The sequence below is a fragment of the Solanum lycopersicum genome, chromosome 4 (genome assembly GCF_036512215.1).
Source record: "Solanum lycopersicum chromosome 4, SLM_r2.1".
Lineage (NCBI taxonomy): Eukaryota > Viridiplantae > Streptophyta > Magnoliopsida > Solanales > Solanaceae > Solanum > Solanum lycopersicum.
Genome location: NC_090803.1, coordinates 39,667,051 through 39,686,058, shown reverse-complemented (window position 1 = coordinate 39,686,058; position 19,008 = coordinate 39,667,051). Strand labels below are relative to the sequence as shown.

The following is a 19,008-nucleotide window of genomic DNA, read 5'->3' as shown; positions in this document are numbered from 1 at the left end:
ATAAAGATGAACGTGAGCTTTGCATTACGAAAATCATAAGGAGTCAGCCCATGATTAATAGCTATACTCATCATTAATATCTTTTATTACACTACTTTAGTAGTCAATGTTGGTAGGAATTAGCTAGTACTAGTAGTATTAAGTTTAACAATTTTTTCTTATAATCCGGTGTCATAGGGGCTCCAGTTAATGCAGTTTAAATGCCAGATACATTAGTTGTATAAAATATTTGAAGTGTACAAGGGCAAAGGTGTAGTTGTTCTATATATAAAGAGAGAGAAATGCTAGTCTTTAAAAAAATTTGTTAAACCAGATAGAAAAAAATTTGTTAAACCAGATAGAAAAAAATTAAGACAACATACTTTGAGGGACACCTGGAATTTTTCCTAAGGTCAAGTTAAGAAGCCAAAAATCATTGTAAATACGAAATAGACTAGACAAACTAATTTAATTGCCACACTAGACAGAAATTTTCCATTTTCTTTCTTTCTTTCTTTTTTTCAGGCTGCGCATTCATACAAGAGAAGTTTTCAAAATCCTATTATTTATTTTTACAGATACATACATAATAGCAAAAATGCTAAGCAATTTGTTTTGCTTCTTTTTCTCCCCCTATACATTAGCCTTGGAATGACTCCTCTTCATCTGGCAAGACAACAGCTAGTAAAGAGAACTTAACACGAAGAGAAATCTTAGCCTTGTCCACTACAAGCCTAGCCCCGGTCACCATCCAATACCCAGGTTGATCCTGGGGTCCTCTCATCATCTCTGTCGTATCCACAAACTTCAAGAGTCTTCGGGTTTGTGCTGACATTGGAGGTCCATCAGGATAAAGTGCAGAATTTATGTGAACTTCAGATGGTCGTGGAGGTGGCTTTTGAGCCGAGGAAAAATGAGAACTTATAGTTGAGATGATTCCAGATTTTTCAGTGATAACAGGAGAACCATCCCATTCAGCTCTCTTTATGACAGTGGCACCAATGACTTTAGAAAACTGAAGGCGTAAAAAAAGAACATTTCTCAGACCAGATTCTCTAACTTCAAATTGGGCCCCCGTGACAATGGAGAGATCATCAGATTCTATGGGTGCGGTGCATACATGTGAAAAACTTTTCCATTGGACTTTCTCATGATACCTTTGGTCAGAGGAGCTACTCGCATAGCCATATGATTCATTTTGAAGCTGAAGGCTTTTTGGCAAGGATGAAAGGTGCTGCAAATGGATTGCTAAGCAATTGTTTCTTTTTCCTTCCAAATACAATCGGAGACCGGTCACTGGTTTATCCAGATCCACCTATTAAAATGGTACAGCCAAGGAGAACTTCATTTTTTTAAAAAAAAAAAAATAGACAGAGAAAATGTCAACATACTAAGCATTGATTGGCTGTACTTTAGGCAACTATCGTTCAAAAAAAGTCACAAATGTAAGAAGAAGCAAAATGTATAGACCATCTATCAACACAATTTAATCATGGAAAGTAGAGAAAAATGTAATTGTCGATCCCATTGTGCTTCTCACGATCCCTCTCAGTCCTCGTTCCCCCCAAAAAGAGAATTAGAAGGGTGTGAAACTACAATAAAGACTACACAGCCGTTTATCATCATAATGTACAAAATTCACATACTAGTCCTCAGAACCATCTCCAAAAGGCTGTTCATAGTTAAGCTAGTGTCAAACTGAAGCATACTAGGGAAGCTTGGCATGCATAGAATAAGTCCCCAAAATCTGGATAGGATGAAACAGAATGTGATCACAAAATGCAAACCTGAAATAAGGCAGGCTCCTGGAGACACAACCATACACTAGAAATACTTGCATTCTACGACGCAAGGCCACATGAGTAATTTGACCAGTAGTATATTGATTAATCATCTCAGCAGCAGAAACACCACTTAGAATGGAACACAAGTCTCCGAATCAGTAGATATTGACAATGAAGGCACTGATAGCAGCGCTCCATTAAAGTTGAGTTTTAATGCAAAGAGCTGAATAGAGTCCTACCTCAGAGCCTAACAATTTAAAGATAGAAAAGAACCTAATAAAGTTGTTGCTTTGTATGTTAGTAACAGGAAGGATCCTTATATTTTCTAAATTAAGCAGGTAGGAAAAGATACGTTTCATCTTCTCATAGGGTTATTGGGGAGCTTGATGCAAAGTATTTTTTGATAACTGATGAACAATACAAACAACAACAAACCCTGTGTAATCCCACAAAGTGGGGTCTGAGAAAGGTTGACCTTATGCCTACCTCAGAGATTGTTTCCGATAGACCTCGGCTCAAGAAGAAATAAGAAAAATAGTCCAAAAAGAGAATCACCAAAAGTGCAAGCATAACGAAGCATTCTAAACAATAACTACAACAGAATAATACAATCATCGAAGTACAAGAAATATCATATCGTAATAGAAATCGAAGGACAATAAAACTATAGGAGTAATACTAAGACTACTATTATGAATAAATAGCAAGACAATTCACTACCACCTACCAACCTCCTGCCCTAACTTGTGTCCTCCATAACCTCCTATCTAAGGTAATGTCCTCGGTAAACTAAATTAATGTCATGTCCTGTCTAATCTCCTCTCCCCATAATTTCTTCGGCCTGCCTCTACCTCTCCTAAAACCATCCATAGCCAACCTCTCACACCTCTACAGGGTAAACATCTCCTTTTCACATGCTCTAACCATCACAGTCTCGCTTTCCGCATCTTGTCCTCCACCGAAGCCATTCCCATCTTATCTTGAATATCTCATTTCTAATCTTGTCTCTCCTACTATGCCCATACAGCCATCACAACATACTCATTTCCACATCTTTCATCTTCAGAACGTGAGAGTTCTTGAATGCCCAACACTCCTATTCTATCCTGCATCACTTATTTCAACTGCAGCTCCAAATGAACTGCTTATTCCACTCTTTATTGGTTCTATTAAAGAAGTGATTAGAAGGTGGAGTCAAAGAAGGGTGGGTTACAAATAACACAAACAGTTGATAAATACATGGCGTAAGGCACCATTGAACTTTTGAGGGTGAAAGAAGTTCGTTTGCAAAATTTATTTTCTCATACAATACTGCAACAAGACCATGAATAAGCAAGAACTGAGCAATTTAATGCCTGTTCAAGTAGGTACCTATATTTATCATTAATTTTTGCAATTCCATAATCCAATCCATAGAGCAATGTTTCAACTGTGTGCATTTACTATGTTTACCCTCTTCTTCTGTCGTATGCTTTACATCAGCCTTTTCTCTAACATAGTTTAGCATTTGCATGATATAGCCTCATATCAAAATATATAAACATATGATTCACTTTGAAAAAAGAAAACAAAGAATCTACTACAAACTCCTTTGACAGATGGAATAACTTCCCAGCTGGTAATAAGTATCAAAGAGCATCGTAAGAAACAGTTCAATGAAAGAGTATTTCATGAAACCTGGTAATCTGTAAACATTGTTTTTCTATGATCTGATAAATTCTAACACAGATCAGAAACAGGATTTGATGTAAAACATTTTAAAAATGAAAATTCATCAAAATAATTCATGAAGTTAACATAGCTTCCCAAGTAATAGATGAGTAAAGCTGGAGATTACCAGATTTGTATTAACATATAACTTGGGTCCCATTAGACTAAACTTCAGAGTTGCACCACTTTGCTGCTTCCTCTCTGGACCAAGAGGAAGTTCACCGAACACTGGTCCCCATTGCCTTGGAAGCTGGAACTCCAAAAACTGATAAAGCTCTTCAATTGGTGGTTTATCTGTATGCCATATACAACGTGAAAGTCACTTTTGAGTTTTGCACTTTTGCACGAATATCTAAAAGATGGTTCCTGTGCAAAAACACTCAAATCATGATATTCGCCTCCCCTAGAAGCCCTTAAAGCTTATATTCTTAAACATCTACAGCCATAAGTTCACAAGAGTAATCTTGTTTCTAGTAATGTCAGGAGTTGTAGATTAATGGATTTATGAATTGTGATAATTTGGAATTGAGTTTCCTCCATAATAGTCTAACTAATTAATGTGTCCAAATATTAACTACACTTTTGGCCAATTCAGGGTTTTGCTACATTCCTTTATTTAACTCTATTTTGTATTTATTTAGACATATCTTTCTATCATTTAAAGCCAAACAAAGATTTAGCTATACACTTAAGAGGCAAGCAGCAAAGTCTTTTTGGTTAAGATGAATCAGGAAACAGCAGCACATATTATACAAAAGATATACAATACTCACAACGCATGTACAAGTTAATCGCATGGCTCAAAAAACCACTGCCATCAATCCCGCTCAATAATGATGATATTGGAATTAATGACACTGAAATCACGTCTGGTTCAACTGGAACAGTTTGGCACCACCTTTTATGTGGGATATTTCTGATACGGCTTCCACCTCTCCTCCCCCAGAGGAATGTAAAATCCTGATGTCAAAAAGAAGAGATAAAAGTAGGGATTGGTAAAGGAAATGAGAAGGTTATGGACAACCAAATATTAATACAATATTGAATATGAAGAAACAGAAAGAAACTTGAATATCAAACTGGAAATGGAAGGAAGAAATGAAATATCCACCCAACCAGAGTATGAAAAGGCAGTTAAGGGTTTCACTGATGGCAACAAAGCGAAAATCAGAGCAATCAGAAAACCTAAATAAGAGCTAAAATGAAAGTTTTGATCTCCAAAAGAGCAGAGTCAAACCACAGTAGTTCAGTGGATGTTCTTCATATACAAAAGAAAAAGGTTGAAAAATCAGTTTGACTGACTAATAAACCCTCCTCAAACTAGAAGCAGACAACACTTACTTACACTAGAAGCCCAAAAATGTATAAACCCTTATTTTATATTACAAGAGAGAGAAGTGACTAATGAAAGAGGTGTTTTACCCTGATTGTGTTCCATAGAATTTTCCCTTTATCTTAGATCAAAAAGAAAAAAAAACAACCTGCGTACCCACACCGGCCCACGTGTTCTTCTCCAAAAACATTCTATATCCGCCCTGCAAAAGCTCTAATCGTACTGCCCCGCAAATACTATAACCCACACCACGCATTGCCATCCCTAAAGTACACTCTACTCTTCCCATACCCTACTTTGTGGGATTATACTGGTATGTTGTTGCCTTTTACTGGATTAACCTGGGATTATCCATAACAAATCACAGTCGAGAGTTAATAAAACATCTTCAACCAGAAACTGGCCAAGCAACTATAAACTTTAAGGATGAAGAAACTTTGTTTACTAGTATTCAGAAGACCTGTTACCTCTTTGTGAAGATGAACTGTTGATGAAGTTGAATCCATAAAGGGCAGCTGTTGTTCACTATTAGCTAGCTGAAAGCAGTGAAGCCAAAGTGTTAAAAGTAAAAAATCACAACATGCTTCTGGTTTTGTTAATTGCGAGGCTAACACAACTCCACAATAATCCTTTTCTTGAAAAGTACCAACAATTTTAAGAAAAATGGTCCATCTGCTAAAACTCTAAGAACCTAAAAGCCTGGATAAAAAGAGACAACATTTAAGTGACAAAATCTATTTAAGAAAAGAAAGCCAAACAGTATAGAAGTGTCTCTCGCATACAAAGAATACTAATGATTCTAAGTTTCACAAGTTCATTCTCATTGCAATGGCACCAAGAGCAGAAGGGAAGTTGAGGCACTTCTGCACTGTCAAGTACAAAATTGTCATTCATACACAGTATTAAATCATATAAAAGTGACACTGTTAAGAAAAATAATATCAGCTGATAAAGGAATAGTTAGCGATAAACTTTTCACAAAAGTATATATTCAGGAGGAGGAGGATCGAACTTTTAGGAAGTAAATCGGAAGCAAAACAATATAGCTTGCGAGGATTATATTTATAATCTGAAGACCAAGCAAGGGTTGAATTACCATAAAGATGTAGAACTATTTTGCTAATTTACAACAGAGGAATTTACACATTATTTTCTTCTCCATGGTGTCATTTACTTTTATTAGAATCTAGACTATTTACATACATCTCTGTTATTCGGTAAAACCAGTACCCGCTCTTTTTTTTTTTCAATTGGGTATGGGAGATGTAGTGGTATGGAAGTAAAAATCTCTAACTGCATACACTGAAAAAAGTATGCACCTAGATAATACGCTCAAACAGAGGAACTTTACCAAATAAGCAACAAAAAACGAGAATTTGGTTGCTGTACAAGCAAAATATAGATGAACCAAATTTCAATGTGCCCAATTGATACTCAGATAACTTGAAGTAAAGAGTCAATCATCACCAGTAAAAAATTTGAAAGAAGCAAAGCATGTGATCAGGATAAGCAGGTCGAGCCAGCTTTGTTGAAGTTTCCAGAAACAACCATGATCTTCAGATTGCAAGATACAATGCTATTATAACTTGTTATCAAAAGCTAAATAAAGATACTAATAAGCGTAGAGAAAACAGACTATTTTTAGATTTAACATAAAATGCTAAGGCTGGAGAAAAAAAAAATTGCAAGGAAATGTGATCCAACATTTTGGACCACTGTCTGTGTGTGTGAGAGAGAGAGAGAGTGGACATCAGAAACCATTCACCCATATGTACTCACCAAAGTAGTGCTGGATTGTACATTTGCATTGCCAAATCTTTCGTCTGCCACTTCTTTCAACCTTTTCTGTATATCAGCAGGCTGAAGTGTTGAAGAATATTGCTGTTTGACATATACAACATCCTTTCCACCCATCTTTACACCAACAATAACATGGGTACCATATTTCTCAATAAACCTGGAAATTAAAATCGTCTCCAACATTGATGTAAGTCTAAGAATTGATGTTGAGTATGTGACTAGGTAATTTGATTTACGGAAAAGGACCTAAAATATCCTTGAAGTATTGGAAATGGTACAAAACTACCCTCTATCCATCTATTGGCTCAAAAATGTCCTTCCATTCCACCTATTGGCTCCAAAATACCCTTGTAATCCACCTTTGTGTTCAAAATTGACCACTTTTTAACGATTTTAAATTTAAATTGTTTAAATATTATTAAATACATGGCGCTCAACTATTCGTTATAATTTAATTTATTAATATAATTTATAAACCAACCCACTAATTACTAATTAAACCCCACCCAATTAATAAAGCAATTCTAATATCAAAATCTCCCTAAATACTACTAAAACACAACGAAATTACATATTCCTGAAAAAGACATCCAAAATTATTCGAGTCCAACCCCCAATAAAAATTTAGGTTGAGCCGCTTATCTAGAAGGACACTTTCAAATTTGAATTCGAAATCATGATTAAAGGTAATGAAGTAGTACATCCCGAATTAATTCATGTACTTTTTTCTACAAAATTTTATAAATATTTATGATTTGTTTTAACTATTAAAACTATAATATATTATTTTAAAAAAAAATTATCTAAGTAGTAACATCACATAATTGAGACGAAGGAATAATTAAGATGAACATAGTCAGACTTTTAAGTTTATTGATAATTTTTATTTAGACACTTGAATTATAATATGTTTTGATTGATGAATTGAATGTATGATAACGTAGTTCTATAGACATTTACGCCTCAAATTTTTAGAAACATTCATTGGCAGTAGCTTTCCTGTTGCTGCATTAGTAATAGGGCGAGTTAATTAATTGGGTGGAGTTTAATTAGCAATGGGTGGGTAGTGGTTTGATTTATAAATTTATATTAATAATTTAATTATAAGAAATAGTTGAGCGTCACGTATTTAAAAAAATATTTAAATAGTTTTTAAAATCGTTAAATAAGTGGTCACTTTTGAATCCAAAGGTGGATGACAAGGGTATTTTGGAGCCAATAAGTGAGTGGCAAGGGTATTTTGGAGCCAATAGGTGGATGGAGGGTAGTTTTGTACCATTTCTAATACTTCAAGGGTATTTTAGACCCTTTTCTGTATGATTTATCATCAAATTGCAGGCCACAATATATATTTTTATTATGTTGATGAAGTAAGGTGTTCCATTAATAAAGCATCAAGCAGATGCGATGTGTTTAATGTGCAAAACTTAGTTCAAATACATGTGTAGAAACTACACTACGACTAGAGAGCTAATGAATTCAACAATTTATCAATACTATTAACAGTAACAATGTTGTTCCAGCAAAAAAGAATTACAAAGCAACTAGTTTTGAGGGAATGCATCTTTTGCAGGGCACAATGTCACTCCAGAGGCTCACTATGACAGTAAAATATTAGCAGTCTCCCAGTCCTTGGCCCTTGGCATCTCATCAGTTGATCGACAAGATAATTACTGGTGTGGAAACATTCTTTGCGGGTAAAAAGCTCTGTTATTATAAATACACTGTCATTAGGTGCATTAAAGGATCTTCCTTCTACTTATACATGCACAGCTCTAGAATAGGGGAATAACTTCCATGAATGCCTTGGAAATTATCAACTTGCTATATTCAAGAACCTCCCAAGGAACCCAACAAAAATCTCCACAACGAAGATATATAAGATTGGAGGTATTTAAGAAGCTGAGTACCAGAAAATTCAGAAATAAAAGGGTCCCGACATGCTTACGACTTCTTATGAGCAAGCTCTATCTCATTTGTTCATCGATGCATTACAGTTTGTAAACCAAATAAAAAGAAAAGAGGAAAACACAACCATCAAAAATGTAGGTAGAAAAACATGAGCAATGATTTAATGGAAGAGGTTACCTACACCTGGAGGATTTAAAAGAATTAAATGCAAACCGCTTCTCACCTTGTCAATGCTACTGGATCCCAAGATGAAGGAATTGCTTGTTTAACATGATCACGCAGTACAACTTGAGCCTTCTCTAATGCAATGTTATAGAGTGTTATGAAGACCCCATCAAAAGCAAGAGCTTTCGTGTAGGCAGCGTCTTTTTGCCAACAAGTGGTATATTCAAAAGCAGCATTGAAATGGCCCGATGGAATCTTACCAGAAAGGGATAGGTCCTGATTAAATCGCTCGGACATCTAAAAGGATAAAGGTAATGTCTTAGGAAAATTAAAATTGAACTCCAAATCAAAACTTTTTAATCATAATTATATCATCTTTTCAGTAGAAATTTACTCTTCCTCACCTCACAAAATCCTTTTTTTTTTCTTTCAGTAAAAGGGTTAATAACATGAAGGTAAAGGCACCAAGGAAGTGAATGGATACCCTATATTCACAACTTTTTTTGATAAAAATAATAAAAGTATTTAATATGTGGGCAAAGTAAGCACCAGGATACAAGGAGTATACCAAAAGTAGAAAACCTACAAAGTGATAGGTTTTTCAAGAAAGACACCCAATCATCTATTTAAAAAGGAATATCATGGGTGCATCAAAAGGAAATAAGGAGCAAAGGACTACTTGTTAGCTGTACGAAATTCATTTCTACACCTCAAAAGCTATCTTATTTCTCTGTCAAAACAGCCCACATAAGTACTAGAGGTGCGACATTCCACACTCATTTCAGTACCCGGATCACCCAAAAAAACCCGAACCAATTAAGAATTAACAACTATATGCATAGCAAAAACCTAAAAATGATTATTCAAACCTCAATGAACTGATTACAAGGAGCAGAAAACCTTCACAAAGCTAAGGTTGCTAAGCATCCTCTTCTATCTCATGTACTATATTGTTGTGTTATTGCATATGGAAATCAATGCTTTATAAAACTGCATGGGACACCATGAGATTTTACATAATAAGCAACATAATTTGTTGTGCTAAAGTAATATGATACTGATTCGAACGCACCTCAGCATTTTATGGCTCTTTATTTACTATAAGGTTCTTAAAAACTGAAAATATTCATATATCTTTAATTTATAATGATCTTTTTAAACTACTAAAGTCACTAGGTCTCATTTAATTCAAGTAAATGTAACAACCCTCATAGTCGTTTTGAGTTTTCTGAGTGTTGTCCATGTTTTAACACTTCCCTAGCTTCTGTATATCATTTTGTGACTAGCGGGATGGGTAGCATGAATTTTGAGGTGATCAGATGAATATTGGATGAGATTCTGAGTTTTGAAGTTTGACAAAAGTCAACATTGTATTTTAGGCTAACAAGGTCAGATTCAAGTTGTGAGTTTTGCTAGGTCCAGAAGGTGATTTTTGACTTTGTTAAGTATTTTGCATGGATCTCGAGGTGTTGAGGATTGCTTTGAATCTTTGGGTAGATTCTTGAGTTTTGGGAAAGTAAGGTTTGACCATGGTCAACTTTTAATCAAGATGACTAGGATCGGTCATTAGATGATTCACAGGTCCAGAACAAAATTTTAGACCATTTGCAAATTTGATTTGTCTTTGTTAGGTTCCGAATGATTTTTGAGGGTTCATTCAGAGTTTCGGTTGATTTTCGCCTTAGTTGAACTATTGTCATCCGGTGAAGTTGAGTTCCTTCTTCAGATTTTTGAGGCTCTGGTCCCATTCATGAAGGATGAAAATGTTGACCTTTGCATTTGCGAGGTAAGGGTCATAATCGGGAAGAAGGAGAGGGGTCCGGATTTGGGTGGCGTTTGGGGGTGGGATGTCAAGTATGCGATAGGTCTAGGTTGACTATGAGATGTGTTTGCCATTAAGGAGATACACCTAGGAATATTTTAATTTAATTTCAAACTTGGACTTCAAAACTAGATTTTGGAAGATTGTGAGCTCGGTTTCAGACAATCTCAGAGAGGTTTGCTCAAACTTATACTTCATGCATTTTTATCAACTCCGAACCATTTCTCCCCATCTCTCAACATGCATATATTTTCTCACCCCTTTTAAAATAACTAATGAACATTAAACGGAGACTTGCCTCAGATTCATTGATTGCCAAATTCCCTTGATTTCCAGCATCCCCTTCTTCCCTTTCTCTTGTTGAGACCCTCCATTGCCTATACTGCAAAAGAAACTATCCTATCTCATGGTGAAGCACTAATCTCCCTCTATTGCAATACAACATTTCCATTTTTATACTACTTTTGCAACTTCCAAAACTTCAAATCCATTAATCTATTCAACTTTTGAAGTTCTGATGTAATTTTTCCCCATCAACTTGTCACTTTATTAATTTAATATTTTTCTTCCATTATCGCGAGAATAAGTTAAAATAGCTTTCTTTATAAGCTTCCTGGTTAATCACCTTAATATCATAAAGAGGAAATAGAGGGAGTAGACTAGTGAAAAGGTCCAGATTTGTCACTAAAATTTGTGAAATGGCTACCATCCGTAAATAGTTGAGGTGAAATATATTGTATGGTTACATGATCTGTCAAAATATGCCATTATTCACTAATGACAAAAAGCATTTCGACACGACGCTTTTTCCGAAACAAAAAAGGTTCAAATTTGTCATGGTCCAGTTTTTGCCTTTGTATAATGGCATATTTGATTCAATCTTGTAAGAGTAGTGGTATATTTGGCCCCAAATATATTAACAGATGGCATTTGGACCATGTCTCAAAGTTCAGCGGACCTTATCCCCGGAAATCACAAATTCATGAGTTCTAAATTGGGAATACAGCAGGAACAACTCATTGATTCTACAAGATTGACCAAAAAGATTTTGACACTAAACCACAACTATATAGAAATTACATAAAAATCAGATAAATATTCATGATTTTTTCAGATGGAGTTCAAGACGATTTAATTTTGGCAAACTTAAAAGGAGCAGCTCTACACTCAAAGGTAAGATATATAATAAGAAAGAAATTGCAAAAAGATACCTGGGAGAAAGAGAGAATATCAGAAGTAAATCTCATGCGTTCGCCTTTATCGCAATTGATAGATTTGGGAACATTTTGAACCAAAATTCCACCAGGAATTGAAATGTCTCGCACCTGATCATGGTCAACAGAGATCAACTGATAATCCTTACAAAACTTCAACCTCAAATCATCCACTATATCAAACCCTAACCCAATCGCCTTTACTGCTCCTTCGGCCACCTCTCTAAGTCTCATCGCCGTCTCTTTGTTACTACTGTTCTCCATGAAATTCGTTAAACCGCTATTATTAATGGTTTAACAACTGTAGAAGCAATTATGGATGATTATTTCGGTGATAAAGCAACCGGAGAAACGTCGTGTTGACTGATTAATATACAAATGTGAAGTGTTAGTTGACAAGAAGAAGAAAAAGTCTTTGGGTTTGATTAGGTGAAGAGAAGAGAGGGAGTTGGGGCAATGGCTGGCCAGTCAAATCAAGTGTTCGTGGATGCTGTGATGAGCAAAATAGAGGGAAAAGTATCAACCAACTCTTTAAAAAAAAAAGTGGCAACTAAGGTCAAAGTTCCATATAAAATAATAACTAGTGAAGAAAAACCTAACATAAAAGATTGTATTATACATACAACTAATATAAATGTTAATGCAAGAAGAAAGAGGGGAAAGGGATAACTATTTTCTTTCACTTTTCTTTTCATCTCTTTGTCAATATATTGAAGTGGCTTTTTATAAATCAAAATTACTTGGTCATTATTATTATTACCAACTATTATTTGTACTTGTGACGTGAATATTTAAAATGTCACAAAAAAAATTATGAAATTTATTTAATATATTTAACTTTTTCGTTATAATATTATTTTAATAGTTATGATCAACTACATTTTTTATGTTATAATATATTTATGTTAAGATATTATAAAGCAATTTTGTCTTATTAAAAAAATTATATTTCAATTCAAAATCACAAATTTCAAAAATATATAATTCAAAATCACAAATTTCAAAAATATTATTTACAAATTTTGATTCAAGTCAAATTATTAATGGAAAAATTTATTAAATTTTAATTATTAATTATTATTTAATATTTAATAAAAGTATGAAAATATATAATAATACATAATTAATTAAATACAAATCATATTTATTATTAAAACTAATTAAATACACACAATGAAGCAATTTCTTGATTTTACATATAAGCAATTTTTTTTATTTAATTACATTTTATTTACGCACTATAAACAACCAAACAAACTACATACAATAAATAAAAGAAATAAAAAAGTTTATATAACACAATAATACATTTTTACGATGAACAGAAGTCAATTTGTCCTTGTTGTAATGTCTGAATATATTTATTTTTTTATAACATATATATATATATATCACATATATTTTTTGTTGAATGTTTGAAACTTTTGTCTTTATTATAAAAATTTAAATTATCTTTCTTTATTCAGTAATAAATTTTATTTTATTTTATTTTATAATAATTTTATTTTTCTCTCCTAGTAAAGATATTGCTAAATTTTGAATAAATTAAAATACTTTGAATTATGAAGTTTTATAATATTTTAGAATCTTTGACATTAAGTAATAATAATTACTCTCTCCGTTTTAAAAAGAATTGTTTAGTTTAATTTAGAATGGAGTTTTTAAAAAAAAACTTTTATTATTGAGGTTCTAAATTAAAATTATATCAAATGTACTAAAATATCCTTTAATTTTGTAGTATTAAACATGTCATGTGGAAAGTTAAATTCAAGTATTGTCAAAAAAGGAAAGGGATTTTTTTTTTTGGAACAAACTAAAAAGAAAATATGAACATTATTTTTTAAATAGAGGAAGAAAATTATACGAAACTATCTAGATTTCTTTATACATTATCATTCTTTTCTTTAATCATTTTTTTTATAATGATGTTTTAACTAACTTTTACATTTACTATTTTATTTATAGTTCAAATATATCGTTGATCAGTTTCAATATTTTATTAGAGATTGATGTAAAAATGACTATTTTTTAAAAGAAAATAAATGCAAAATTGGAAAGTTATCTATTGTTTTGTTACGTTAATTATTACACTTTTATGTGAAATAGCAAATAGAGTAAATCGAAATTTTAACCATTATAGATGAAATTGTTAGAGAATATCAAATCTACAACAAAGAAAAAGTTAAAATTGTCAAGAAGAAATATCAAATCAAAAAGAAAATTAAAATTTCAAAACAAATAGAACATAAAATTAGGTAACAAATTTCAATTTTTTAACTTGTGATCTATAAATTTCAAAATTGAATAAAAAAATATGATATAATCTATGAAAGAAATAAACTTACCTTCTTTATCAAAATAACACAGTAGTTTTCTCAATTTGATATGAAAATGAAAATGAAGTTTTATAGTTTATCAGAAGAAGATAATTTTGCGGAGAAGTTACTCTGCTTGTTTTCCTTTTATTTTGCATGAATAGTTGCAATATATTTATATTTTTTAATTTAATTTAAAATAAACTCAAACTGGTCTCTTAGCAAAATTTGATGAATTTGATGGAAATTTAGTTGCAACTACTTGAATTTTTATTATTTTTACATTTAAATAAAAAAACTTAATTGACAAATTTTATTAATTTAAAATAAATTTTAAACTCTCAACTTTCACATTTAAACAAATTAACAGTTTATATTTAAATTTTTTCTTGTTATTATTGATTGCATTATTAAGAAATTAATAAAAATGTTGATTATTTATTTTTCAAGTAAATTTATTTTTCAAATAAATACAATATTTTAAAATAATTTAATGAATATAAGTTTTTATATGGTTAAATAAATGTAATTAATAAAGCTACAATTAATTATATTTAAGATTAAAAAAAAGAACGAAACAGTTTATCCCTAATCCTAACAACTATATGTCTAACATTTTCTTTAAAAAAAATAAAATTGAAATTGGAAAAATGACTACCACAAATTAAATTTTTAGAATTGAAAATTTTATAGCACTGACACGAGTCACTTTTATGTGTTTTTAATTTATCAATATATTTTCTATATATATATAAACTTGGTATTAAAATTTAACTAATTTTAGGAAAGAAATTTTATGTTTTTAATGTATCAATAAATTTTCTGTGACAAAATAATTTTGTATTAAAAACTTATCTAATTTTAGGATAAAAATAGTTTGTCACTAATGTATTACTATATTTTTAGCGACAAAAGTTTTCCATATCCAAAATTTAATTAAATTTATGATTAAAATGACTGTCATTAATTGAGAACATCATAATTGACAAAATAATTTGTCACAGAAAGCTTTGAATTAATGGGTACTAATGGCGTCAATTTATTTTTTGATGGAAAATTGCAGTGGACAAAATTTTTTCTATAAATATTTATGTTTCATCATTAAAAGTATGTAACTCATGTATTTAAGCATAAAATATAATTTTTGTCATTAAAAGTGAACAATTTATGATGAATTTTGTAGCTAATAATTTCATGGCTATATATTACACTAGGTAAATTACTCGTTATAAATTCCAGTTTTTTATTTATAGGAAAAAACATTGAGATGCACTCCTATTACACCGGAGGTTTTCAAGAAGACTCATGTCAGGACCAAAGAAAATGAGTGGGATCTAGATGTGTGGACGGAGGAAAGAGACGGATGAACTTTTGTAAGTAATTTAATATGAATAATATATGTAATAGTGAATATACTTACGATATGTATATATATTGATGTCAATTTTTATATTTAATATGCAAAATGAGTTTCAGGAGTATGTTGCTGAAAATGTAGATTGTTCGGTTCAAATAACACCTGAACTTTTCACCTAGATTTGGAAAGAAAAAGTAGTGGTGGTGGTGGGGGACACAGAAGGTTAGAGTCTAAGGTCTAGGCTGTCGACACGATGTAAGACGTACTCCAATCAACTTAGAAGGATTGGACCGTCAATTCAAGTGGAGACATTTGACGGTGTTTAGATTCCTGTTATGTCAGATCAAATAGCTAAATTTACACCAGCACTGACACAGTCGGAGCGGAGAAGAGTAGCTGAACAAGAAAGCATGAATGCGACCATTCAGCAAATAAAAAAGTGATAACCTTGCTTGTCGACCTGCTACTTCGGCTCCCCATGACACTGACAACGAGAGTGATGGGGATGATTATTAGACCCCACTCCCTAGATAAAATATCTAGACATTTATGATTTATTTGAAACGAATTTTGAAAGACTTTATAAGTCTTTAAATTTTGCTTTAGATGCTTTTGAATGTTATTTAAGCTTTTTATTTTATGTTGTGTAGATTGTTTATATAATTATGTGTGTTTGTGTGCAAAATAGTATAAAATTGAATTGGATTGAATTTACAGGTGGGCAGCAGCTGATAGAATTTGTTGTCAAAAAAATGGAAAAAAAGCGACGGGCAACGTTGTTTAGTTCGTCGCTTTTGGGTTTTAATTTTTTTAAAACCCAGAAAAACGACGGACTAAACTTTTCTGGGTTCTAATTATTTTTAAAATCCAAAAAAGTGACGGACAGTGTGGTTTAGGGGTGACAATTTCAGTCCATATTAATAAAATGAGCCCATTTTGATCATATATAATGACTTGGATCGCTAATATTATAATTGATCAAATATGGGCTTCAAGCTATTTTATAAGTTTCTTCAAATATGGTAAAAATGGGTTTAATATGGGTACCCATTTGATACATATTAGATCACTTATTCTCACTTTCATTCAATAAAAAAAAAATTAGAGGTAGGTTGGTGGAAGTTGGGTGGAGTAGGGGTTGGGAGCAGAGAATGTCCGGGAGGAGAGGGTAAAATATTTTTTTTTTTTGTAAAAATAGATTTTTTTTTTTTTATAAAAAAAATAGGGTATGTTGGTGGAAGTGGGGTGGGGGGCAGGGGGTTGCCAGGGGCGGGTTAATTTTTTATTTTTTTTTGAAAAACAGATATTTTTTTATTGTTGAAAAATATTTTTTTAGGGGTAGGTTGGTGAAAGGTGGAGGGGGGGGGGTGCCCCAGGGTACATTTATGTTTTTGAAAAACAAATTTGGTTAAATGAGTTAGAACCATTTTGACCAAATCCATATTTGACCATATTATATTTGGATGGATTATGATTCAACCCATTTTATCTCAAATCATATTCAACCATGCAAAACCAATCCAATCCGACCATTTGTCACCTCTAGTGTAGTTTAGTCCGTCACTTTTCTAGGTTTTAAAAAAATTTAAAACCTAGAAAAGAGACGGACAATGTCTTTTTGTCAGTCGATTTTATGGGATTTTCAAAAAATTGAATTTCCAAAAAAGCGACGGACTGTATCGCCTTTTGGAATTTTTATTTTTAAAAAATTAAAATATAGCGACAGAGTTCGTCGCTTTTTTAAAAATAAATAATCAAATGCGACGCATTTCATAGGTTTTTAGCGACAATGTCCGTCACTTTTTGAAAAGCGTCGTGCCAAAAAGCGACTGAAGTAAATGCATCGCATTTTCGTCGCTTTTGGCCAATAAAGCAACGGACTGTATCTTCATTGTCCGTTTAGTAGTGCTAACCATGAATCTCTAAGAAAAGAAAGAAAAGAACTCAGAAAAAGTATTGACTTTCTACTTGATGCCCTATGATTGATTTGTTTATAGATGTAGAAAACCCTAAATAAAATAATTGAGTCCAAAATATATTAGGAAACAAAAATCCAAACGGAATTGAGTTCCTCGTGAACACTGTGTTCCAATTGTGCCTATCTTCATATTTGTAAATGTGGCAGCAGTTTGCAATTGTTATTGCAAATTTACTTTATGTATTATTTTACGAATTTTAACCCATTAATCTATCTTCTTAATTTCCTTCTATAGTGTTCCATCTTTAATTCGTTTTAGTTCCAAACTTCTTCAATTTTATGTCAACTTACACCTACAAATAAAATACACTATTAAGAACAATCCATAAAATTTATGCTCAAAAAGAACAAATTAAATACTAAATATGAGATAAATAATGATTAAAAATAAATATTTGTGCCCTCATATCAAACTCAACCTACGATTGACCGTTATGGTCCACATGAATTTCTAGTGTTCATAGGTCCAAACTGTAAGTCTGTCTGACAATTATTTTTAAAGGATATTTGGGTCTTTCCTATGCATTAATTATCTATAATATGTCTTTTTACTCCTATTTCTAAGTTTTATAACTACTTTTATACCTCTAAAGTTTTCGAACTCACTCATTCACTTGAATCACAAAATTCACCTCCAAAACTCTATGTCAAGAAGAAGGGAAGGGTTTTCAAGCATCAAGTGTCCTTTTTTCACCATTTCTTTTGGACTTTGAATAAGCAGGTAAGTAGGGTTTCATCAATTGGTTCCATTAACCCATTGAGCTCCAAGATTTCTCAATTTTTTAAAGTTCAATTTCCAATCAAATTAATTAGGTTTACATTCAATTATTTAGGGGTTCTATTATGTTGATTCAATTAGTTGATTTTGTTATTATTATTATTATTATTATTGTTTCTACTCAATTACATGCAATCCAATTGATTTCATATAAACTCGTGCATTGTTCATGATTTTGACTATGGACTCTAAAAGATATGAATTTATGAAATTTATGCATAATTTATTATAAATGATGTTTTATGATCTAGGTTACATTAAGATAAGAATCAATTAATTGTGAAGGGATTTTCTGACCTATACATGGATTGTGAAAGGTTTTTCTCACATTAGTAAATCATGATTAGTGAAAGTTTGTCTCGGACATAGTTTAAGGAGATACTCTATGATGTCCTAGGCTTGGACTAATAACTTAATTGTGACTTTCCATGGATGATGATATGTTTTCGTTTATGACTAGTTTTGATGGGATTTTACTTAGCACTTAGAGAATATTGAGATGGAATCTCTCCTGTTTGTAGAGGTCGGTCTCTAGTAGCAATCTCTTTGTTCCTAACTACATGCTACAGTAGGATTGTATAAGCGACATAGCTAGTGGATCCACCTAAGCTAAAATTTAAGGTCCTTGCCTTGTCAAGTAATGACATCTATTTTTGGTGTGGGAGCAAAACATCGAATTTCACGTTGTGATTTACGTGGTCTATGTTTGTTGATAACATATATCCCACAAAATGAACTAAGTTTTACTTAAAGGTTTTTATAAAGATTTACTCATGATTTTAAAATGTATTGACCATGTTCATGATTTATGATGTCTCTTTAAAAGGTTTTTCTATGTTTAGCTTAGTCATGCATATTATGT

At 32.1% G+C, this 19,008-nt stretch overlaps 1 protein-coding gene across 2 annotated transcripts; it reads right to left on the bottom strand.

The window, feature by feature from the left end:
- Positions 1–446: 446 nt before the first annotated feature.
- LOC101261808 (MACPF domain-containing protein At4g24290) lies at positions 447–12,411 on the bottom strand. Of its 2 annotated transcripts, XM_026030696.2 has the most exons (8): positions 11,716–12,411; positions 10,803–10,886; positions 8,741–8,979; positions 6,586–6,763; positions 5,274–5,342; positions 4,247–4,433; positions 3,601–3,767; positions 447–1,294 (listed from the first exon to the last, which is right to left on the bottom strand). In XM_026030696.2, exons 1-8 carry the CDS (start codon positions 11,980–11,982, stop codon positions 620–622), a joined length of 1,866 nt encoding a protein of 621 aa, XP_025886481.1. In that variant the 5' UTR covers positions 11,983–12,411; the 3' UTR covers positions 447–619. The 2 variants fall into 2 exon arrangements, with proteins under 2 accessions (XP_025886481.1, XP_004237553.1); XM_004237505.5 differs by lacking the exon at positions 10,803–10,886.
- Between the last annotated feature and the right edge of the window lie 6,597 nt (positions 12,412–19,008).

What these genes read in the sequence shown, in the direction of transcription:
- LOC101261808 (XM_026030696.2), bottom strand. Translation starts at nt 11,982, where the DNA reads ATGGAGAACAGTAGTAACAAAGAGACGGCGATGAGACTTAGAGAGGTG. An exon ending in ATATTCTCTCTTTCTCCCAG is followed by an intron (nt 10,887 to 11,715) that starts GTATCTTTTTGC and finishes TTTCTTTTGCAG; the next exon opens with TATAGGCAATGGAGGGTCTC. An exon ending in CAGTTCATCTTCACAAAGAG is followed by an intron (nt 4,434 to 5,273) that starts GTAACAGGTCTT and finishes TTTTGACATCAG; the next exon opens with GATTTTACATTCCTCTGGGG.